This window comes from Electrophorus electricus, chromosome 11, assembly GCF_013358815.1.
Source record: "Electrophorus electricus isolate fEleEle1 chromosome 11, fEleEle1.pri, whole genome shotgun sequence".
In the NCBI taxonomy this organism is placed as follows: Eukaryota; Metazoa; Chordata; class Actinopteri; order Gymnotiformes; family Gymnotidae; genus Electrophorus; species Electrophorus electricus.
The window spans coordinates 13,578,041-13,602,779 of record NC_049545.1 but is presented as its reverse complement, the minus strand read 5'-3'; the positions used below and the strand labels follow the sequence as shown (position 1 = coordinate 13,602,779).

Below are 24,739 nucleotides of genomic sequence, written 5' to 3'. Positions count from 1 at the left end.
GAAACACACAAAAGCAGAGAGGAGAAATATGGTAAATAAAGCGCTGAACGGACAGGTGGGCCGGCGAGGGTGGGCGGCCGAGACGCGGTGGGCCGTTCGGGGGAGGGAGCCGCAGCTCGAACGTCGGCAGCCGCAGGGAGGAGGGCGCCGGCGAACTGGCGGAGCAGCTGTTAATTAGCGCGAAAAAGCGAGGTGTGTCTCTTAGAGTCATTAATGGAATATGAGATCGTGTAATTAATGGCAGTGAAAAAGGCAAGCCAATTATAAAGTTAAGTGAAGTGTAGAAACAGAAACATTAATTAGAGCGCCGTGCGGTACAAACGCAGTCCAATTTATTCCAGACGCCTCCCCTCGGCTGCACAGCCACGGCCACGCGGTGGGGGGTGTTTGGGGGGGAGGAGGGGGTGGAGGGGGGTCGATTGGACGTCTAACGGCGTCCGAACGGCGGACGGGACGTCTCTCAGCCGTGTACGGGTGGCGTACTGATGGTGGATGTCGTCTGTATGGTCGCCGGGGTTACTTAATGTGGGGTCAACAGCAGGGGTGACTCGACGCCGCCTGAACGTGCTGATGTGCTTGGAAAGGAGAACCGGCCCTGGCGCGCTGGTCTGTGGGAAGCCGGAGAGAGGACCGGGCTGGCTTACAATAGAGCGTAGCAGCGGGGAAGCTGCTGGTTGGGAGGCTAAACAATGTGCACTTCATGAATAAGACAACACAGCTTGTGCTGCGGAGCCCCACATGCAAAACGGTAAGAGCAGGGGACAGCTCTGCTGCCAGATCAGGGGAGGGGGAGAGAGAGAGTGCAGTATCACCCACAGGAAGCATGGCAACCTTCAGCATTCACACCGTTTTCCCATCATCCTCCACCAGTGCGATGAAGCCGGTGGTGACGGCGGTCCCCGGGACCCTGAGCGGGTCTATGGGTATCGGCTGCCACATGCGGCCCCTCAAAACGCATTAGCCTGGGGACGCAGAGCCGATCAGACCGGGGGGGGGGGGGGGGGGTCAGTTTCCCAGCCCTACAAACTACAAAGACCCAGTTCATCTGTATTGATAAACCGATAATGGAGACCGAACATTATTACGAATTCCTAATAGATCTAGCACGATTTCCGTGATATCGCGCTAAGCTGACCTGGATCTGGAGAACAAAAACATTCAAATGAAAAAAAGTTCAGAGGCTAAACTTTGAGAACAAAGACCTCTAAGGATGAAAGACACAGAGCATGTCGGCTCCGTGACTCACCTTCTTAGTCAGCGTGATAAATGGGTACGCTTTTATGTCACCCCCATGCATATTTGTTTACTGGGACTCCCACAGTAAAGGAGCAATTTCTTTATTAGTGTCATTTCACTGTGATTCCACTGTGCCTAACTGGAACAGAAGGTTCTGCATGCTACAAGCCTCCAGCTGCTTGGTGGGTTGTTGGGGGGGGGGGGGGGGGGGGGGGTTTGCCTTCTCTCTCTCTCTCTCTCTCTCTCTCTCTCTCTCTCTTTCCTTCTACCTCTCAATGTCTTGTTTGCTGCCAGGGTTCCGAGTATTCGTTTTATCCAGACTACCGGAACTGGGCTAATTCCGTCACATCGCACCGCCCAGCTCCGTGAGAAAATGGGTCCCGGACCACAGTACACTAGGACACACCGCTCTCCGGGGATCCCCGGTGCTCACAGGCGGACAGCGCCGTGGCATCCCACAGGGGTCATTGTTTCCTGGGAGGAGCCGTGGAGCTGCCGGTTCATCAGTGAATTCAAGTCGGCTTGAGGATTTTTGGTGTGTCGTTTTGGGGGAAAGCAGATAAGGAGGTGGGAGCAGCTCTAGAGATGAGGAATTTTAAGTAGTCGCGAAATAAGATGGCAGATCAGCATTTTCAAGATACCGGCTGAAGGACGCAAGAGTGAGGGGGAAGGGCTGTCAGCCGTTAATCCAGTTACATCGCAACAGGTGGGCTTTAAATGAGCGTGCGCATCAGGGGCAGTCCTGAAGCTCAACTACACTTCAACCTTCCCGCTCGTGAGCGGTTTCTTCACACGACCGGCAGCCAAGCACCGCCTGCTAGCAGCGCACACCATCCACTCAGTTGTCACGGCAAACGGTCGGTAACCGCATCCAGCTCCAGCGAGAAGCAGGGCCTCAGTGCCGGAACACAGAGGGCTGGGAAGGTGGAGGGGGTGGGGGGAGGCGCCGCACTTGCACGGCTCAATAATGCCACTCATTAGAGCCTGATTACCCATGCTCCCCGTGGCTCTCCGACGCCTCCTTCTCCGATGGGCTCCCCTCATGGCTCACACCTCTATATGATTTCCTCCCTCTGCTTGACGCATTCCCAGATGCACAGCACATTCGATTTCATGCTCGCTGCCATATTCAGTTATATCAAAGCATTCCTAGAGCAAGGGTGTGTTTGTTCAAAAAAGTGGGATTTTTTTTTTCTTCCGTTTTTAACTTTTTTTTTTGTATCATAGCTTCAAAATGCTTAATTATCTTGTTGTCGAAAGCAGTGTAATTAGAATTTCAGTTAAATAGAGACTAGGCGAAAAGATTATTATTATTATTATTATTATTATTATTATTATTATTATTATAGCTCAAGAGAAAGGCCGGGTATTTTTAATCCTCTTGGCAAGCGGAACTGGGCGGGAAGTGTTTCTCAGGCTCTAGTGCTGTTCTTTCACGGAGAGAGCGATAACAGCGGCCGAAGAACAGATGGAAAATTTCGCCGCATCCTCCCAGCATTGCCTCTGCCTATCTTAATGATATGTCTCGTCCAAATATCCTACTCCTTTCATCAGAGTTTCCAGCCTGAACGCAGTCGCTCATGCCAGGAGGACCGTGTCCTCCCTGTGCGTTTTTGTTCCGTCATGAATCTTATCTGTGCGTGCGAGCGAGCGAGCGAGCGAGCGAGAGAGAGAGAGAGAGAGAGAGAGAGAGGGGGCAGTGTGGGGTTCCAATAGCACTCTCAAAGCCGGTTTCCTCAGCCAGCCTGTGCTTGGGCGAAATGTGCGTTCCAGGTTCTATCGGTCAGATAAGAGACGGGGAGCAAACCCCCACCTCACCCCCGCAGCCTCACGCACAGACCGCAGCCTCACGCACACACCCGAGATATAAACCCTCCACCCCACTGCTCCTGCGCCCCCTGCCCACAATGCCGTGCTGCACGGCTGAGCGTGTGGGTGAACGTGCTCCAGACACTGGAGCGGGGCTCCGGGAGATTCCCTTAAGGGGTCTCGCAGGGGAAGTCAGCGGTAACAGCAAAGACTATGTCAAGGGTGGGCGGGGCAGTATGCGCTGGGGGAGGGGTTGTGGGGAGTGGGAGGGATCTGGAGCGCCCACAGCCGTTCTCCTTATCATGACAGTGCACACGATCCTCCGATTCCCGCCGAGGGGAGAGCTGGTTCGGATGTCTCTTTTATCTTCGGGTTTCCTCTCATCTTCTTCCCTTCTCTTCATCTCGGGTCTACCTCCTCCGCACTCAAGTCTGAGTTTCCGACACAGTTCTGCATGAGTCAGCATCGAGCTTTGGCCTGTGCGGCCAAACACGTCCTCCCCAGACAGGACATCGAGCATGTTTTATATCGGCCAGTTAACTACAATGAACCCCCCAACCCCAACTAAACACCCCCCCCCCCCCCGGCTACATTCTTCATCTGCATTAGTCGTACTATCAGTTTTCTATTTAAGGGAACGTTTCTCTGCATTCTCTGCGATTTGGATTAAAAAAGTTTTCCACAGAAGTTTAAGCTCATAAAACATGCTCCTTATGGTCTCTCAGAAAAAGCTGATACTCTGGGCCAGAAAAGGCGGAAGTTGAGCGCACCGCCCTCCACTCGGGTGGGTGTCCCACCAGTCGCCGTCTACTCACCAACCCCGCTAACCATCCACGCAGCCAAGAAGCACCATGGCATGCAATGTGAATTGTTTTCCAGTCAGGCGATTCGTGGACAGCCAAGGTCAAAGGGGGCGGTGGTGGTGGTGGAGGCCCCCTCTTTCAAAGTGGCTGAGCACGAGTCCGTTACAGCTGGGTCTCCCACCGCTGTCTCACCTCCGTATTCCGTGGGCCTAATGCCCATGGAAACCGAGCCGCCCCTCAGGAATGACTGAGGCTGGATCCGGGGGCCTTTTGGGCCGAGGTGTCCTGCAGAGTATCGTAATGGCCCATCCGAGATGCGCTCCCTTGCTCCGAGACGCGGCCCACCTCCTCCGCCTCCTGCGGTGCTCCGGAGTAAACAGGAGCAGCGCGCTGGAGCTTCACCTCCTCCAGGTGCGGCTCAGTCAGCGTTACCACGGCGCTGCTCCGGGCCTTCGGCCAGGGAGCGCACCGCCCACGTGGAGATTACCTCCGGTGGCTGCGTGCACGGGGCCGCATAGTCACTGCTGCGTCAGTCACAGAGATGGGCCGCTCTGCAGTGCCATTACTCTTCTCCTGCCGTCAGGAGGAGGTGAAGTGCCGTGTCTGAAAATGCTACTTTCGAGATTCCCGAGAGAAAGAAACCAGCGCGAAGCCCTTTTTATTACAGCTGGCAGGAAGGCACAGCCGTGGCCCTCGTTAAGGCTGCAGAACAGCCTTTGAAAGGGAAAGAGAGAGGCATTGGTTTTCCCCTTAAGAGTGCGCGCGCGTGGGGTAAGGGGCTTTCCGGGGGGAGGGAGAGGGACGTCTCCCGTTTGGAAAACAACCGCAGGCCAGGGTTTAAGGTGGTCTTTCGGGCGGGCGGGCGGGCGCGTGGGCGCGGAGCCCGGCCCGCTCCGAGTCGGAACGCCGAGGAGCCTCTTTCACGGGGAAGCGACATCAAGTTCACGAGCAGCTAAACCGACGCAAAGCCCGCGCATGAATTATTCACGGCTGCTGTTTCCTGAAAGCCCTGTTCTACGACCGGGAAAAGCCGTAGAAATTTCACCCACAGAGGCACTTTTTTTGGTCACTTAATCCGTCCTGGAGATTAAAAAAAAAAAAAAAACCCTGACGTGTCAGATCTGGTCTTTGGCACTTTAATTAGTCTCTGCGTGTCATAAACATCTTTTGGTGGCTTAGGGGGGGTGAGCGAGGTGAGGCGTGGGCTTGGGAATACAGCCGCTTGATTTTGGACGCGGCCGTGGGGGGTTGGGTTTACGTGTGTGTAGTTATCGGCGTGGGCCGGATTTACAGATCGGCTTCGACCATTCCTGAATAAAACCCCTAAGCCTTCAATGACTGGATGAGCCAGGGGTGGGAGGGATGACGCAGTGTCAAATACAGCAGCGTAGTCAGTCGACAGGCAACAGTGACAGGCTGGGAATAACAGAGGGCTGAACAGAGGAGCACTTAACTGTGGGGTGGCAGGGAGCACTGGAATGGCTTTTTCATATCGCATGCAGAGGTGTGGTCTGTAGGCCAGATGCACCAATGTTTAGAGGCCAGTACTGATCTGAGACCAGCCAGAGCTAACGAAAGGGGGTGGGGGTGCTCTTCAGAGTCATTCCAGAGCCCAGGAGTGGGGTGGGAAGCCCATGTTTAAGGGGGATGCTTGTTGGCCCACACCTGCTGCTCGCAGTCTCGGGCTAATGGTGGTTGTCGGGGGGGGGGAACTGGAAGCTCGCTGGACTGCAGCTGATGAGGCCAGGCTAATTCAGGGGGGGTGATTATGTAGTTTACTGGACCACTAAACCTCTTTAAGCTTGTAATTACAGCCTGTCGGAGTGGGGGAACATTCAAGAGCATTTCAGGCGAGCCGCCCACAGCGCCAAACCTCAGGGCTGGTTGCCCGGGGGTACGGGGGCCACGCCCTCTGCTGGACAGGTGGCAGCGGAGAGGCGGAGCCTGTCCCCCGAGCATGCGAAGCGGCAGCGGAAACCGGGCCTGCACTCTCTGTAGCCACGGGGTAAACACGGTGTTGTTCTGACCAAGAGGACTGAGAGACGCAAAGTGGCATTGCGTAGGATGGCTGGACGCACGGGGCTGGACGCACGGGGCTGGACGCACGGCTGGACGCACGGCTGGACGCACGGCTCCTGTCCGCCCCTCTCTGTTCAAGTGGGCGTCGCTGTAGCGCCTGAGCTCACTGTGCGTTAAACGGTAACAGAATCAGGTTCCCACAATGCACCGTGTTCAGGTCTTTTACGCTACCTTCGCTTCCAAGGAAACGGCCCTTTAGCTAATGCTGCCGGAATGTGATACTCTATGGAAACAATTTTTTCCTCTTTTTTGGGACGACGACGACGTGGGGACCAAATTCTAATAGCCCACATGATATTATTATGTTATTATCATAATTACCCCTTTTGCCCTCGCAATTTTAATGAATGTTCATAAGGGAGCCCGCAGGGAGGGGAAACCTGGACATGGTTGAGGAGGAGCTGGATGGAGGTAAGGCAATTGCTCCCGTATGCTCACTCTCTACCATCAGGAGAAAGAAAAAAGGAGAAGACATGCAGGGGGCTGGTGGGTAGAGAGAACAGCGTCTCACCCTCCCTCCTGTTCCCCTCATCTCACTCTTCTTCCTTCTCCCTCGCTCTCTCGCTCTCTCTCTGTCTCTCCACGCTGAAGAGAAGCCCTTCCCCGTCAGGGCACAGCTTCTACAAATCGATGACTTAATCTGTCGTAGCACAACAAGAGCGCGGCGCTTTTCACTGGCAACGCTGCAGAAACGCTCCGGTGATAAGAGAGCGTGAGAAGAGAGTCCCGCAGACAGGCTCTCTCACGCGCACACACGCGCGCACGCCCCAAGCAAGTTACCTGCTAGTGCTCTGTCGCTCACCGCTAGCCTGTGAGGGGCGGCCCCCGCCTCCCACGCCGCACGGTGGCATCGAAACAAAAGGGGCAACCGAGGAGCGAATGACCGCTCCGCATCAGGCCACTGTGAAGACGTGGGAGAAGGAGACTGATCTGCTTGTTTAAAGCGCCTTGGGCCCGCTCCAACCCCCGCGCCAACTCCCGCCGCTCACCTCCGGGGGAAATCGATGGCTGCATATGCGCGCGGGCTCTTAAAAGCGCTACCAGCGCTGGCGCTCGGCCCGCGCCGGCTCCATTGAACCGTCTACACACTCGCGGCCGTTCCCGACGAGGCTAGCGAGTGCACCGTGAACCCGAGTACCCGAGTGCCGGGGGTCTCTGCCCATCCAGAGGCCAGGGGACGAACATCACGCCCATCGCTTCAGAAAGGTCAGAACAGGCTCAAGCCCAGCTGCGCCACAACAGTCTGTGTGCCAAAGCAGTGACAGCGCCCTCTAAAGGGGGTCACGGGGCAGAACGTGACGGGGCTGTGGAGACCGGCCCGGCCTGCATGCAGGACGGCAGAACCTGCAGGACAGCAGGACAGTGGGGGGTGCCGCCGAGGCTCTGCTGGGCCGCTGGGCAGCTGGCCAGCGGCGGGGAGCCCCCGGGCCCTGGGCCCCAGACCTGCCCCCCGCCCCCCGGAGAGCCCTGGGCTCTGACTGGGCCTTTTCATCTGCCCCCGCACAGAGGCCGGAAGTGGGCAAGTGCGGGTCGAGCCGGCCTGAGTCTTGGGGAGGTCTCTGCCATCTCGGGTGCGGACGCCTCCGGCCAACCCTGGCCCCCGACGGCGAGGCCCAACCGGCTGGCTGGGGGAAGCGTCGGCGGGGCCGCGACTCCTTCCGTGCTCAGAGGAGCGCCAGAGTGGGCCGGCCAGCTGCCGGCAGCCCAGAGGTCACGCGAGTTAAAACTCAACTGCCCTCCAGGGACACCAAGGACCAGCAGCAAACAGTGTCGCAATAGAGAACAGGGGAGATGTGGAGGCAAAAGCAGAGAGAGATGGAGAGAAAAGAATGAGAGAGGAAAAGAAAGAGCGAGGGGTCAACGAAAAAGAGTCCGTTTTTCGACTCCCCCTAATGCCCCTAATGTTTAGGTGCAGCTGACGCTCGGGACTGGGCGGGTCGGAGGGGAGAAAGGCCCCGCAGTGTCCCGCTCATCAATCATGGCACAGATGGCTAGAGAAGCCCCCCCACCGCAGCCCTCGTCATCCGGTGACAGGGAGGCGTCCATCGGCCAGTGGGCCTGCCAGTTGGGGCCATTCTTCAAAAGCCACGCCTGCGCCTTTAGCCTGTCAGCCTGCAAGGCCCGCCAGTGATGGATACACGTGGCCCGCGCACTCTCTCCAGGGGTGGGTGGGTGGGTGTGTGGGAGGGGGCATCCATCCACAAAGACCAGCCCCAAAGAGTTGCCGGCCCCACATCCCAGGGGCCTGTCAGTGGGGTAATTGATGATGTTTTCATTACAAAGGTGTAGGAGGTGGGGGTAGGGTGGGTGGAGGGTGGTGGTGGGGGGGCACCCCCCAATGGGCAGCCTTGGGCCCAAAATTGATTTGGCGGCTACTTTGTCAACTTTGTTGATAAGCATTATGCCTTTGCTTCCAAATCTCTCTCTGTCACACACACACACACACACACACACACACACACACACACACACACACACACACACACACGCACGCACGCACGCACGCTCCATAAATATCCAAAAGACAACACAACTGAAACAAACAAAAAAAAAGCAGTCAGTTGGGGACAGAGGCTCAGTTGACAGCAGCGCAGTAAAAACAGGCGCAGGACAGGAACCCAGAGCAGGCACGCAGCGAGGAGAAATCGCTCCAGCCCCACTTCCACGGCGAGACGCAGCGTGGCCCATTCCTCCCTGCCTGCGAAAGCCCTTTGGCAGTGCCTCCAGAGCTGACTCAGATGAAATTATGAAATAACCGGAGATCCAAGGCTGCTAAATTCAATTTCCAAACATTCATCTGACTGGACTTTTTGCTCTTGCTAAAATAAACACCCACAAAAACAAAATGAGTGAATTAAAGAAAACAACAGGATGACGATTCCAATTTTACAGAGCAGATTCATTTGTTTCTTTTTCCTAAACGGGTCTCCCGAGCTCTGGCCGGGGCAGGCAATAAGGACCTCGGATGAGGGCCCCCGCCGCCAGATCCCGGGGCCGCACGGCGTGCTGGGGTTGCCATGGGTGACCAGCGTGCTGACATCCTCGGGCTCCAGCAATAAACAACCAATGACTAATGGCATCTGAGGCCTGGTTGACCTCTGACCCTTAATGGACACACTTTTTTTTTTTTGATGAGGGGGATTTTTGGACGAGGCTGCTCCAAGTGTTCTGGGGGGCTAACTGCCCCCGCGTCTGTTTACAAGGGCTTCCCTCTTCCTGCCTGAGAGGAGCCAACACACTACTGGATGCCATGTTGTAGGCAAACAAAACATACACTGCAGATCCACTGGTTAAGACCTCCGAGGATTACCGCTGGAGAGCAGCTAGCACTTTAGGCTAACATACAAACCCAGGGGCAAAGATTATGCGCTGTATGTGTTTCTAAACAACACTACCGTGAGAGGCGTTTTAAACGAAGAGACAGCCACGGTGGGTTTGGTGACTACATAGTGGTTACTATATAAAGCCCAATCAACACTTAGCAACAGAGCAGTGAAACAGATGACAGAGTACTAATCAACACTCAAAAGCCAAAATAAGTGATAAACACCACGGTGTCCCCACTTCCTCTACGGTGTATCTCCTTAATTTCTTAATTAATGGCTCATCCTGCAGATCAGATCAAAACGACTGGGGGCCAGGTACGCGCGGTGCTCCTCACCCAGAATGGAGAGGTCCGGCCCCTCAAAAACCCCACCGGGCCGTGCAAGGCTTTATGCTCTGGGAGGTCATATGCTGAACATCTGTATTTCTGCTCGCCGAACGTAGGAAATCCCCACCAGGCAGGGTGCCCCCCATCCCCACCCCCCAGCCCTGGCCCCGGGCGAACACTACAGGGGAACAAATTCGCCGTTGAACTCCCCGAAGAGCAGCCCCGAACCCAGCGCCCCCCGCGGGCCCGGCCAGGAGCCCAAAGGCCTCTGCATGGCTGCGCCGGGATGAATTATAGCGCTGTTCACACCTGGTTCTGGTCAGAAACGCAGCACAGTCGAGGGGTTCTTTTGGTGAAATGTGCAGAGAGCAATGCATAGAGAGAGAGAGAGAGAGAGAGAGAGAGAGAGAGAGAGAGAGAGAGAGAGAGAGAGAAAAGAAATGCCCTGCTTCCACCAGCTCTGTTCCATGTGTGTTCACAGGGTGCTAAATTAGGACCAAACTGCATTAGCTTTCCAGTATTAATGCTTTCCAGTTTCGTTTCGTGAGAGCGAGACCATGCTGTGGTTCTGCCCCACCAACCCCCCACCCTGCCCCCATGCTTTATCCCTCTTTGTTTTTATAAGCTATGAGATGGAGGGTTACCTGTTTCTCTCCAGCTTTGTGTGCAAACAAAACAAATGTTTGGCTCTGCCTCGCCCCGCCCCACCCCACCCCGCCCCGCCCCGCCCTGCCCCGCCCCGCACGGCTTCCCAGCCAGGACTTCGGTACACGGTCGCAGCCAACATCTGAGGGCTGACTTCCATCTAATTACTCGATGGCGTAATTTTGCAAATTGCCTTTTCATGGAGGAGCCAGGGCGCTAAACCGCAGGCACGCTGGGAGTCCGGCCCGGCAGCTCCTATTGGTTGCCCGCTCTGTTAAACAGGGGAGCTCGGTTTCGCAAGAGGTTGCAAACGCAGGAGGAGCAAAGGTGGAGTAGAGAGTCCCAGGAAGAGTCAGTCAGAACGGAATGTTGGGAGCTCCTCCCTGGGCTGTCTGGAGTAGGAACTAACCAGCTAACCAACAACAGCGGCCAGGTCCTGGGCCTTTGTTTTGCTTTCTGCGCCGCAAAGTTTACTGCGACATGTTCGCACCAACGCTTTACAGAGTGGGCAGCCGTCAGCTCGGGCACATTGCTTCCAGACCTCATGGAGGCCAACGCATCAGTTCCTGTGACTTAACAAAAATAAAAAGGAAAAAGTCGTTCGATCCTGGTTAAAGCCCTGTTTTGTTGTCATCCATATTCCGTCCCCCCGTCTGGCGCATTCGTTCTCCGTCTCTGTCTCTCGTGTGGCGGCTTCACTGGTTGGCTCGTGGCGTGGACCCTCTCCCCAAGTCTTTGCAGAGGGCCGTCGTAAAGCTGCGTTGTCCGTGAGGCCTGTTGATCGCCAGCGGTTTAATCTCCGAGAACCAGAGCCTTCCATGTACCGGATTAGTGGAGGAGAGCGGAGACCGGGGGCTCTTGTGCGCCTGTTGCCTCGTCATTCGCACGCATGTCGCACACGCTGAGGCTGAGGTGCCCGGCCGGTCCAGCCCCGCACCCGGCTCTCAGTGAGGGGACGTCACTATGTGTGGTGCTGGCAGGCCGGCTTTACAGCGCGGGTATTCAGTGCTGCAGGCTCCAGTTCTGAAGACCTCCCCCCACCTCAACCCTCACTCTCTGTGCATAGTCACCCTTTGGCAGACGTGCTGTTCTCTCTCTCTCTCAGACCTGCCGGGGTTAAGGGGGCTGCTGTTGGCAGAATCACAGCATCTCCACATTTAGTTACACTGCCCCTTTGCCAAGCAAGCCAGAGAACACAGGCGCACACACACACACACACACACACACACACACACACACACACACACACACACACACACACACACACACACACACACACACACACACACACACACACACACACACACACACACACACACACACACACACACACAGCTCTGGTCGTGCTGCCAGTAAACTAGGACAAACCGGACAGTGTGCTCTCACCATTCCGAGCACTCCTAGCCCTAATGTGTGTGTGTGTGTGTGTGTGTGTGTGTGTGTGTGTGTGTGTGTGTGTGTGTGTGTGTGAGTGTGCGTGTGCAAGAGAGAGAGAGAGAGAGAGAAAGCGTGAGAACGAGAGAAGGAGAGAGTAGGCCGTGTGTGTGAACTAGCAAATGGCTTTCTTTTCACACACCTTTCTCCTGGGGCCCCTAAAGTAGTAGGGGGTGAAAGTGTGTGTGCGTGTGTGTGCGTGTGTGCGCGACAGAGAGAAGGTAAAGGGGGGCTAGGGCAGATGAAGGTTTTGGGGGCCCCTGGGGTAGTCTCTGTGCCACAGATGTGAGAATGGGGGTGAACACGTGGGTGCTTTTAGAAATGATCAAATAGGTTCCCTTTTGACTCGGCTTCGAGTCTGCTTAGAAACCCATCGCCTTTCAGCACCTAAAAACAATGACCGGTAGCCTTAATTGGAGCATTGTCTGGTGATCCCAAAGCCATCTGTTTATCTTCCACATTCATAAAGCGAAAACTACACTGTGTTTATTAGACTCCAGAGTTGATCGACAGTGCCTGCCAGGCATGCCTGCGCGGCCTGTGATTGGAGCGTTAGGCCACTGGTGCTGATGTGTGGAGATAAATGGCGTCCTCGTGACACTCCGATTAGCTTGCGGTGAACAGAACAGAGGAACTAGCGCTTACCAAAGCGAGCGGAAAAGCGGACCGCATCACTGTGGTGCATTTCCCCTGCCTTTCTGCGCTCCAGGTGGGGACAAACGTAGATGGCTAACCACTGAGCCCGAAATACCAGCGCTGCGTGACACACACACACACACGCACACACGCACGCACGCACACACACACGCACGCACGCACGCACGCAATGGCTGGCTGCTAAGCATAAATGCAGGCATACTACACTACCCAGCTGCCCCTTGCATTCTGATCATGTGACCTGGATGGGTCTGCCTGCCTCTGTGCTGTCTGGCAGCTGGTTTTTTTTTTTACATGCATCAGGCTCTCTTGCACCATGTGCAGGCATGTACACTCACACTCACACTCACACTCACACTCACACTCACACACTCTCCTGTGCTGGAGAGCGGATCCTTCCATTAACATCCTCACACTCCACAACCGGAATCCCTTTCCATGCCCCTCAGCGGAGGTGGCACTCCACTGGGTGGCCCGCGCGAGGGGTCCCGCGTGTGGCGCAGCGCGGAGGGGACGGGTGGCCCGGACCCACTCACCGTCAAGTGCTGGAAGAGCCAGGCCCGCATGATGTTGGTCGCTACTTTGGGGAAGATGCCACGTTTCTTATTCCTCTTCTTCTCCTTGTCGGGGTCGTCGTCGTCGCCTGTGCTCGGGGAGGCCACGCTGTTGTCCAGCCCGTCGCCTGTCAAGACACACACAGTGTACAGTTTACGACCGGTCTCCCCCCCTATATAAAGGGGCCGAACCCACCGAACCCACACCAGCACTTAAGGGAAGCCTCTTTAAACAAATTCATGTTTAATTCTTTTAGAATCAAAGCGCAGATGGAGAAAGAGAGGAAGAGAACACAAGCACACGAAGAACTGGTAAGGTCGTATTTTTCCCCGCTGCCGTTGCTGGAGAAGAATCGGTTCAGACAGAGACAGATTTAGTCTTCTTCGTCCCGGGGAAATACTTACCCAAGCGCTTTTTGTTTGTTTGTTTGCTTGCTTTCCTCAGGTGTGGGAGTTACACAGTGCCAAAGAAAGCGAAAGCGAGAAATATCCCTTTCTAAAGTGCTGTATTTTAATAACAATAGGTTCTTGATAAGGTTCGCTTAAGGACACCCGACCAGCACCAGTTCCGGACACACATGACACCATATCTCCATTGTGGTAACAGAAACCATCCTCCCGCATACATCTGCCACTGAAGGAAATCTTCAGAACTGTTAATATCATTAAAAAAAAGATAATAATTCAGCCGTTTTAAATAATGCATCATAAAAGAAACATGAATGAGGTTAACAGGGCTGTTTCCATGGCGGAAATGCGTCACCATCCGACGTGTGAAATCAGGTGCAGCCAGCGCGCCCGTCCCGACCCACTATCGCCTCCGCTGAAGACGTCCCCCTACCCCACTGACAGCTGATGGGAACATGTGTGCCATTCTGGCTGGATCTGGCCCTTTTTTTTGTCAGCGGCGGTAACGGAGGTGGCTGAAATAGCCTCCGCTGCCTGTTACCCCGGGCCGGAGCACTCTCGAAAGCGCACCTCGTGGCCACGGGATCTCTGCGCGCCATCAGGAGAGTGAGTGCTCTCGTTGGCCCCCAAAAAAAAACCCGCTGCGGGAGGGGAGCCCCGCGATGGCCGCGACTCCTTAAGTGGAGACTTCTGGAGGTACAATGGTACTGCCTTGCAGACGAGGCCACTTGAGAGTCACCAGAGATCCCTGCCCCACCTCCACAGAGAAAAGAATGCGCGCGCGCACACAACAGGCGCTTCGATTACATCATTAATGGATGGCAAAAAACAAAACAAAAAACAAAAAAAAACAGGCGTGCTCAGGAGTGTGTCCAGCCCACTGGTTCCGGGCGAGCAGGACTTCCTCGCTTCCATCCAGGGGGGACACCCCACCGCCAGCGTGTAATCTAAGACAAGATTTTCATTGGAAGCAAATGCTCTCAATCCGGTGTAAAGACCGGTTCGTGTTCGGCAAAGCTTAAAATAATAAACCCAGGGCTTGTCCCATGCGACCTAAGAAAACAGAAGCAAAGGCTGGATATCAGAACAGAGAGCTGTGGAAGAGGCGAGGGAAGGAGAGAGAGAGAGAGAGAGAGAGAGAGAGAGAGAGAGAGAGAGAGGGAGAGAGAGAGGGAGAGAGAGAGCGGGGAAATAGACACCGTGCGATCTCGGAGGTAACTCTGTTACGTGTGCGCTCCCACCCCCTCGCCGTCTTAAGAATTGCTTAACCCCTTTACCCCAGTATTTTCACTCTGGCTCGACCTCCGAGGGACGGGGCCTTCTACGAGGAGCCGGGGCCGAGCCGGTTTTATTGGCATTTCCATTCTCGCTGCAACTCGATGCCCGTTCACCTCGCCGAAGGTCCGGGGCCAATTTTGGCCCCCATTCTCCTCCGGCGCAGAGGAGGCGGAGGGTCGGGGCGCGGATGCGGGGCCTCCACCCGCTCCGCTCCGCGCCGGGGCCGGCGGAAGGCGGGCGGGGAGCCCGGAGAGCCCGAGAAGGTGGAAATAATCAGAAAAATGATGCGGGTCTATAAACAAGCTCACAGCCTCATTAGACGGCCAGCAGACTCCCGCGGCAGATTGTGCTCGCCTTTTCGCTGAAGCGACGGGGAAACGCCATAGGCTAACTCTGGCCTAGCGCTAATGGATTATGACAGCGTCTTAGCAACTAACTGGGAGGTGTGTGTGTGTGTGTGTGGGGGGGGGGGGTCGCAGGGGGAGAGTGCGCCGGCCGGCCGGCCAGTGACAGTAAGAGGAAAAAAATGTCATCTCATCTGCCCATGTGTGGTGGAGTCTGTGTGGCAATTAGGGAGCAGGCCGGTGACTGCAGCAGGCCAGAGGCTGAGGAGCATGCCCCGCGGCTAACTAGGGAGAGAATTTTTTTATGATCCCCTCTCACACGCACACACACACACAGACACACACACACACACAGACACAGACACACACACAGACACACACACACACAGACACACGCGCGCGCGGCTGACGTCGCTCTCCCTTCCTGCCACAAAAATCAGGTTAACACTTCTCCCTTCTGCACGCCTTTGTCAGCCAGCTCTGCTGAACGGCTCATGCCCAGCTCTCACTCAGGCTGTGCTCTTTGCTTACCGCCATTCTCTCACCCTCTCGGCCTTCACACCTTTCGCCGCCTGTTTATAGCCCCTTCCCTCCCTCCATTTCTCTTACTCCGTTTCCGTCTGCGCATTTCCCCCTGTCGCTCACTCTGTCTCTCCCACCCTCTCCTTTTCTCTCCTCTTCCCTCCCTCCCTCTCCCTTTCTCACCGTTTGCCACTCAAGGCGTTTCCTGACATTATCAGAGGAATCTAGGCTAATCCATTATGATCCGATTATTCAAAAAGGCCACTTTAATTGGCACTACCTGTTCCTTTGCTGGCTGTCACACACAGCGCAAAGGTGTCAGCCATTTTTCTGCTGATTCACAAATTAGCAATAAGGCACTGCCTGTCTGTCAAACATATTTACATCACATAAGGCAACCATAAGCAAAATGAGGAAAAACACACAAGACGCGCACGTGTGCGCACACAGGCATTTTTCCTCACAAAGAAGGTTTTCTTTGAGGGATATTCAAGCTATCTAAGCCAAGAGTTACAAGTCAAATCTGTCATAGCACAAAGTTCAGATTTTACCTTTCAAGTCATTTTAAGAAATGTTTTGGCAATATTTTATAGGCCATCCTCTGCTGGAATGGGCCGAGCAATGGCGGTGGATCTGAAGTCTCTAGCCCCCTTTTATTTTTTAAATACACCACATTTAGGCCATGTTCACACATCAGGTAAACGTGGCCCGATCTAATCCTGATCTTCAAAAGCATGATCACACTGAACACTCGGACATTTTCAGTTCTGATTCGGGACGCGCGTTGCTGATATGGATCTGATAGGCTGCAGTGCAACTAAGTCTGAACTGGCAGATTGGAATTCAAGAGATGTTTATGTCAATCCAACTCTGCATTCATCATATTCTCGCCCTGCTTGGGAGGACATTTACGAGGCGTGATGGTGAGGTAACTGACCTCGTAAACATTTGGGGTCCAGGAGCTGCCATGATTTCACAGAGGCCCATAATTAAAATCTTGGCCATCTTTCGCCTCCTCGATCTCATGATAATTTGCTCCCAAACTTGCAGCCGGCCTCCACTGCAGATTAACAGGGGATTAGCTTTAGGATAGGGGATATTACTGCTGACTGCATTTGGACTGTTTACCTGTGAGCTTGCCACATGAAGCAGTGGGTATACGTGACCTGTTCAGACTAATGTCGGAAATAGGTAATGTTAAAGAGATACAGAGACTAACAGACACAGACAGACAGACAGACAGACAGACAGACACACACACACACACACACACACACACACACACACACACACACACACACACACACACACACACACACACACACGCCTGCACCCACATCATCACACTCATGTGACACCTCTCCGGACTCCCAGCCTAACGGAACACGAGGCTTAAAGGCATGCTCTGCGTCTCCCAGCAGAACACACGCGCTCACACACTTTGGGCTTTCTGTCCAATACACACACACAGGCCCTCAGAATGAGAGACAGAGAAACCAGGGGAGGGGGGGAGGGAGAAGAGAGAGAGAGAGAGCAAAGAGATGGAGAAGAGATGGAGAGAGAGAGAGAAGGAGAGAGAGAAGAGATGGAGTGATAGAACAGATAGAGAGAGAGAGAAGAGAGAGAGAAGAGATGGAGAAGAGATGGAGAGAGAGAGAGAAGGAGAGAGAGAAGAGATGGAGTGATAGAACAGATAGAGAGAGAGAGAAGAGAGAGAGAAGAGATGGAGAAGAGATGGAGAGAGAGAGAGAAGGAGAGAGAGAAGAAAAGATAAAGCAGCCTTCATTGTATTCAGGCTATTCACATGGCTCGAATTGGGCCAGGCAATGGTGGGGGAGTCCCTTTGCACGGGTCACAAGTACCTCCCACCCCAAAATATTCTGAACATGCAGGAATTCCTGCGGCAGAATTCCCAACAACAGGCACTCACAGTCTCAAAGTGCCTGCTGCAACCCCAGGCGCCCGCACACACACACACACACACACACACACACACACACACACACACACACACACACACACACACACACACACACACACACACACACACACACACACACACACACACACACACACACACACACACACACACACACACTCCTCCCACCACGTTTTTGGGCCATTCCCTGAAACAGCCGGCCGCTAACTCCTCCACTGCTGCTTTTCCTCGTCCCAGCGTTGCTTACCGGCTCCTGGGCCCCAATCCATCCAGACTGCTTGCTTTCAGAGCGGCAAAGCCAGCAGGAACCATGTATAATAGCAGGGATTTTTTTTCTGTCTGCGGCTAATGAGATGCGCGGTTGGGGCGCTGCGCTTAGCATCCAGCCACCTCCATGTGTTTCAAACCCACCGGTAAGACCCGGCTGAGCTGCTGTCTGTCTGGAACATGGAAGTGCTCTCAAGCATCTGCACTGCGATATCCTACCGCACGCGTGTTTCTGAATGCCAAACACACTTTCTGAAAATAGACAAACACGGATTGCTGCCTTTTTTCTACCCCTTTTCATTATTACAAGAAAAGACATTGGTGACATCGCTAATCCAGAGTAGCTCACCGATACAGTCTGTAATTACACACTATTCAAATGCCGCTGTGAATAATGGCAGCTCGATGAACCAACGCCTCCCAAATAACGGCACATCCCAAATGACACCGCTTCCCAAATAATGCCGGCAGATCCTGGGATGGTAAGGCACAATTAGATGCAGGAAAAAACGGAATTCCGAACTCCTCGGCATTCCCTGTGCCTCTGCCTGCCACCGAGAGTGGGGTTTGCGGGCTGCAGTACTGGTTAATGTATTCCACAGTTAGTGGCCTTCCGCCTCGCATTAGGCTGTGGCCAGCGCGCCTGGCCTAGCGGAGAACTCTTCATGCATATTCTCACGTCCTGGGGATCAGACGCCTTACACACCCACAGGTGATGGCAAAAATGTCATCGCAAATGTTACGGCTCTCTCTCGTCCGTATCTGTGCACGGGTCATGGCTGGCGGAGGCCACTTCACGTCGACGAGGCTCAAGGGCACTTACACTACATTAACTGCGCTAGGAACAGAGCTGCCCCCCACCTGCCCCCTCACTCCGCACACATGCCGCACGCACCTCCAACCTCCTGTCCCCCGCTCCCTCTCTTTCACTCCTCCGCCCCGTGGCGGCGCGGGGGGCCGAGGGTCCGCCCTCTCTTGTCGAGCACTTTTGCTGCGCAACTATTGATTTTTGCTCCTTTGTGATTTTTTTCCCCCTTATGTGAAGATATAAGGGGAGAAAAGACAGAGCAAGGTTCAAACTCAAACACTTTAAAAGCAGCCAAATTCCACTGAGACACCGCACGCACGCACGCACGCAGGCACGCACGCACGCAGGCACGCACGCACGCACGCAGGCACGCACGCAGGCACGCAGGCACGCAGGCAGGCACACAGGCACGCAGGCACTCCCCCATGCCTCAGCCTGTTTTTGGCACCTTCCTGCGCTTTCTCCGGTATCGGTCTAGGCCGTACAGCCGAGGGTGGAGCGCCTTTAAACGAGAGTGTGAGGCGCCAAGCCGAGGGCCCTCGCTGGCTACGAGCGTGACATCACCACCAGTGCCACCATCCCGACCCGGCTCCGACCAATCTGATCTCTGGGTGCGCGTTCGGAAGTGTCCGGAGTGTTGCAATGTCAAAACAGCACACTCGCGCAGCGCCACGATGCTGAGAACGCCTTGCTCCACCTTGCGAAAACACACCAAAAAAAATAAATAAAAATGCCACGGCTGAAGGCGCGTGACAAATAAAACCTCTGCGATTAATCTCTCAGCTGTTGAGCTTGGCCATGTGACCAGACAATATCAGAACCAGGCCGATGACTGTAACTCAGGAACAAAAGGCTTTCTCTGCCGGCGCCCGTGACGTTCCGCTGTGCACTTTGGACTCGTTTCGGCAGGGCATGGAGCAGAACCCGAGGGGGCAGGGCCTGCAGTGGGGTGAGGCAGCCTTTATTATTGGCTTCTGGTGGAAAATTTTCCACATGGTAGCTATCTAAATGACACAGGCAAAGATAAGTGCTCTAATAGGCAGGGATATTCCACTTTAGCAGGGAATCGCTCTCCATGGGACTTGCGAGTTCGGCTGATCGCACGGGAATGTTCCTTTGCTAATAATAGCCCACTTGGTTCCCCTTGAAATTCTACAGTGGCATCAACGCAGAAGGTGTGCTGTAAGGCAGAATTACACGTGATCAGCCCTGGTTTATGAGACGGGCTGGTGAGAGGATAGATTAAAAAAACAACGATCAGGGAAAAAATGGAGCAACTCCATTCAGGCGTGTGTTTGCCGGATAAAGCTTAACACCAGTGAGGTTGTTTCCCTTTGAAGTGGCGCTTTTCATTCAGAGAGCATTTTCATTTGCCATATTAACGTTAAATGAAGGCCTTGCTGAATGACTGCCCCCTTCAACCCCACCCTGCATGTCAGTGAAAGCTCACTGAGGCCACAGGAAGTGGAACACAGGAGATGTGGGAGAATTGTAGTTCCATCAGCTAGGTTTGAGCTGAGGTGATAAGCTCCGCGCTGGAAGAGGAGGAAACAGAAGTGGCCCGAGAGCCCGCTTCCTGGCTACGGCCGGGGAGTGGGCCAGCTGGACACGAGTGATACCTCCGAACGAGAACACCGCAAACACCCGCACGCAGCGATGACACACACGCGCACACGCGCCCGGCACAAAGAGCAGGGACAGCTCCAGGGCCGGCTCCGGGGCCTCGGTGCCAACCGAGCTTTGTGGGTTATCAGCGTGGGAATCTCTGCCATAGCGGTCTTTCTTCCACTCATTCGAACTCAGCGTGCCGGCCGGCGATCGGATTACCACTCGGAGTGCATGGTTCGTAAACACAGGCAGCTAAAAGCCCAAACACACACACACACACACACACACACACACACACACACACACACTCACAGACACACACACACACACACACTCTCCCTCTTCCTCTCAAACACACTTTAAAGTAAACACACCCCCCCCCACCGCAAGCACACACACTTTTGTTTGTTTGTTATCTTTCATTCCCTCCCTAAATCTCCAGAAAAGGGCCTGAAGAGGCCTTTATCTCTTCCGCCTAAATCCCTCCAGCAGGTATCCGTGTCAAAAAAGCCCAGCCCAGTGCTCTGGAGGGGGAGCGTTTAGGAAAGGTCAGCCTCGGGTCAAGCTATTGCCCAGTTGTTAGTGCAACCCCACCCCCTCACAAAAAGGGCCCTTTCTACCAGTCTTCTGCTTTCCATCTGCAGAGACCACTGCCACCCCCCCTCCCCCCCCAGAATGCATGGCTCAGACGCATTGAATGCTCAAGCACAGGAAAACCTACATTCACTCAAATATGCCACCTTTGGGACTGTTCATGCGAAATCAGCCTTTCAGGCAGTCGTCTCCCCAGGAAAGCCCAGCAAGCTCTTTTTTGCCCCCACCAATCAGAGACCAGAATGGGCCAGAGCTGAAATATAATTAGGAAGTCATTACATATTGGACTAGTAGGTTTTGAGTGAATTTTGAGGGGTAACGGCAGATGAGAATGGCCGAGACTGAGCATCGTATTTATAGTTCCGAGGCTTCAGAGAGAAGGCAGGAAACAAGCGGAGGCACTGAGCACTCTATCGCCAGCAGCAGTTTGGATGTTGCTCCAGCGTCCTTCCTCTTCCCATCCTTCATTAGGCCCTCGCGAGCCTGTGGGCTGGGCCCGCCACGTCGCCCCGGCAGCTATGGGCAGGGAAATAGCCCTGGCACAGCGCTATCGGCCGCGCAGCATGTGGCGCGCTAACAGCAGGCCATTCATCCTCATCCTCTTTGGGAAGCTAAAATTAGCGCAATGCTGTTTGTGGCTTTAAACTGGACTGCAACCACTGTGACGCGGCTAATACAACAGCCTACTGACCTGCCGGTTCAGGGAGAGAGAGAGAGAGAGAGAGAGAGAGAGAGAGAGAGAGAGAGAGAGGGAGAGACATCATGTATGCACTGATCATTGCCGGATTATCTTGCTGGGGTATCCCCCCCATTCCTGCTGAAAAACTAATACATTTTAATCTCATAACATTTGGAAACAGCCTCACAAATGTCCCCTCTGACCTGCGGTCTGCTGGTGCCTTCTGCACGGGTCGGCGAGGAGATTGTGTCCAGAAGCACTTGCTCAGCTCTTTATCAGAAGTCCTAAATAAACCGAATGCCACACTGGCAAACAAGGACGCCTGACTAATGAACGAAGCATTGGAGCTTGTTTGCTAACTGTCACTCTCGGTTCTTTTCTTGGCCTTCTGCCCCACCCCCTGGGTGCATAACGCCAATGGGGCAGCGACAGCGTATCTCTGCTTGGTGCTATCAGAGTTCTGTCCTGACGAGCAGGCCGGCATGTATGTGACAGAGGCCGTTCAGGGCCGGCTGGCCTCACGTGGCTGCGCAGAGCTCCACTCAGACCTAACGCTCTCTCACACCTCAGCTAGGACTCCTGCCTGAGCTCCACAAAATGCAGGGGCATGGGACGGCGATAGGTAAAGGGCTTTCCCCTGCTACCTGGAGCAAAACTGAGTACTGGATTTCACACACACACACGTACATGCACACACAGATAAGGAAAACGCACCTTGTGGAAAACGTACTGCCCCAAATCTTTCTTTTCCCCATTACAGCAAAACTACTGTATTATAATTTGCCTTCGGAAGCTTTTGTGCAGAGCTTTTGAAATCTATCTTCCTTTTTAAATAATCAACAAGATTAGCTCATCAACTGCACTGATGTGACGATCACTCGGTGCTATTTGTGCGCCGTTCACTTTGCTCGCAGGAATACTGTTGTGACTGGGGCTTGAGAGACCACCGGACGAGCGCGCACAAGTCTGGGAAGGTAGCGTTTTACAAACACCAGCAATTTGGTCTTGGCCAAAGAAGAAGCCCTTGGTTAAGTGCTTTGGAAGAGCACATCCTGTAAACACCAGGAGAGATACAAAGTGTCTACATCATTAACACACCACAATTACAGCGTGCAGGCTAAACATAGCGCTCGCCTCGCCTCTCGGGCTGAAAATCCCAGAGCAAATGAGCTCCGTCTTCCATGGAGGAGTGTTCTTCACTCGGAGAGCGAGCCCAAACATTCTTAAGACATTAGGATGAGGCACAGACTCTCTAGAGACCCGGCAGTAAGTAGAAAAACACCTAACGACGAAAGGGAAAGTGAGAACGCTTGAGAGGGAGGGAGGGAGAGAGAGAGAGAGAGAGAGAGAGAGAGGGGAAGTGGATGAAGGGAATCTTGCTGCGCTGGCCCGATGGCCTCAGCGGAGTGTACAGGGTTCAGACAGCGAGATCCAAAGCGCGGCGGCCAGAGGAGAAGGAGGAAGTCCTCCGACAACAGCCAAAATCCCAAAGCAAACAGCACACTGGCAGCGTATCTCAGCATCTTTATGATGGTTATCTGCCCTGAGACAAGGTGCTAAAGCAACCCTATAAACGCCAGAGAGCCATGGCAGGTTTGATATACAGACGGTGTCGGAGTCGGGCGGGGGGGTGGAGGGAGGGTGGTTTTTTCCGCTTCTCTTTTCCCACGGAGTGCCAGGCGCAGGGCTTAATCCCAACACCGGTGGGAACGTGCGCAACGTTTCCCGTTTTCCTAGCGTGAGAGCGGCTGGGTCCTCTCGCGCCCATCGGAGGACGAGGCCATAAAGCCATCGGCGCTCGTGACTCTCGCGCGCTGTGAGAGGGAGATGAAGGACTGAGAGGAAGGTGAGGGGGCTGGCCTTCCCGCACGCCTCGAGAAACCCACCGCTCTCCGAGCTTCCTGTTTGTGTCACGCGTGTGCTTGTTCCCTGAACACTAAAGGCTCCGCTGGGGTTAAACATGACTGTCGCAGTGCACCGTTTACTGTCCCCTGTTCATTCTCTTTCTCTCTCTCTCTCTCTCTCCCTCTCTCTCTCTCTCTCCCTCTCCCTCTCTCTCTCACCAGATCACCACATGGCAGTGCTGGCAAGGGGGGGAGGGCCGGCGGTGGGGGCGGGCCCTTATGGTGAGGGGAGGGGCTCATCTGGCCTCGCATCTTCAGCGGAAAGCGCCGTGGGAAGGTGGGTACCACCCCTGCCGCCTCCACCCAAATGACACCGACGAGCCTTGGGAACGCAGAAGGCGCAGTTAAAGGCGTAAACGCAGACGGGCAGACGGACAAGAAGAGGCAGAGCTGCGAGCCAAATCTCATGCAGTGGAGGGAGCTTATAGCCTTGGGAAGTAGTGCATGTTTGTGCTCTCTCAGAGAGGGGAAGAGAGAGAGAGAGAGAGAGAGAGAGAGAGGCTGGGCTCTTCAGGTTCACTGGACAATCGTTTAAAATTAATGTGTGACTTTGACGAGCACGTGTGGCGAGGCCTCGGTGGGCGGGGCTAGAGGTACGGTGTCACTGCCCACCCTCCTGCTCGAGACCCCGCCTGCAGGTCAACTCTGGAATCTGGCCAATCACTGGATGGAGGCAGCAGCTTGGGGCCAATGAGGGCTCTCGCAAAGGCCGACCTTCAACAGGCCTGTGGAAAACTGGCAGCCACATCGATAAGAGCTGTCAAGAGCTGCACCCACTCGCTCGGATCAATCCGGGCAAAATAACGATCGGTCCCCCCAGCGCTCCCATGCACCCTGAACTCCAATACTGTAAGAGAAGGAAACACCTCACATCCACTTCCTCTGACTGACAGACGAGGACAGAGAACACCATCCAACTCTAATCAAGAGCGCATGCTTGAGTCTGAGACTTTGGCGTCATCGTAGGGCTTGCTGAGCACGGACTCAGATTCGGACCACCCATGATTAGCCATATTCATCAAAACCCGCTCTATTCTGAGCACGCTGGAAGTTCGTTAACTCGGCAGGACCCCGAGACCAGCGCCTTGGCCCCGCTGAGTTTCGGGCTGGCGCTCCGCATGTAAATTTATGCAGACAATAACAAGGGCCTCCCAGAAACTATTTGGGTTGGCGCGCGCGTGGCCGGCAGGACCCTCTGCAAATGGCTCCCGGTAATTGCTGATACAGATCGGACGGCTGTAGTCATCGCCTCGGCCCCGCGCTGTTTGATGAGGCGAAGGAAACCCTAAGCTTCTCAAAACACTCAGCATGCTCTGTCCACATGAGCGTGCACGTGTGTGTGTGTGGCGTGTGCATGCTCTCATTGTGCCCAGCCCCTTCCTGGCAGGGTTAAAATTCTTATCCCTCTCCTCTCTGTGGCCTGGCGTGTTCCTTTTATTCTGGCCAGGCATTACCTATGCCAGAACACCCTCTATGGCGGAAGGGGTGGGGGTGGGTGGGGGGGGGGGGTAATAATGAT

General features: G+C 54.5%; 1 protein-coding gene across 2 annotated transcripts in view; it reads right to left on the bottom strand.

Moving 5' to 3' along the window:
- Positions 1–24,739, bottom strand: part of meis1b (Meis homeobox 1 b) — a 57,620-nt gene that overhangs the window by 17,664 nt on the left and 15,217 nt on the right. For both annotated transcript variants that reach the window (XM_027002568.2, XM_027002566.2), the window contains exon 8: positions 12,852–12,997. In XM_027002568.2, the coding sequence (XP_026858369.1) occupies positions 12,852–12,997 (146 nt within the window). The remainder of the gene's footprint in view (positions 1–12,851; positions 12,998–24,739) is intronic.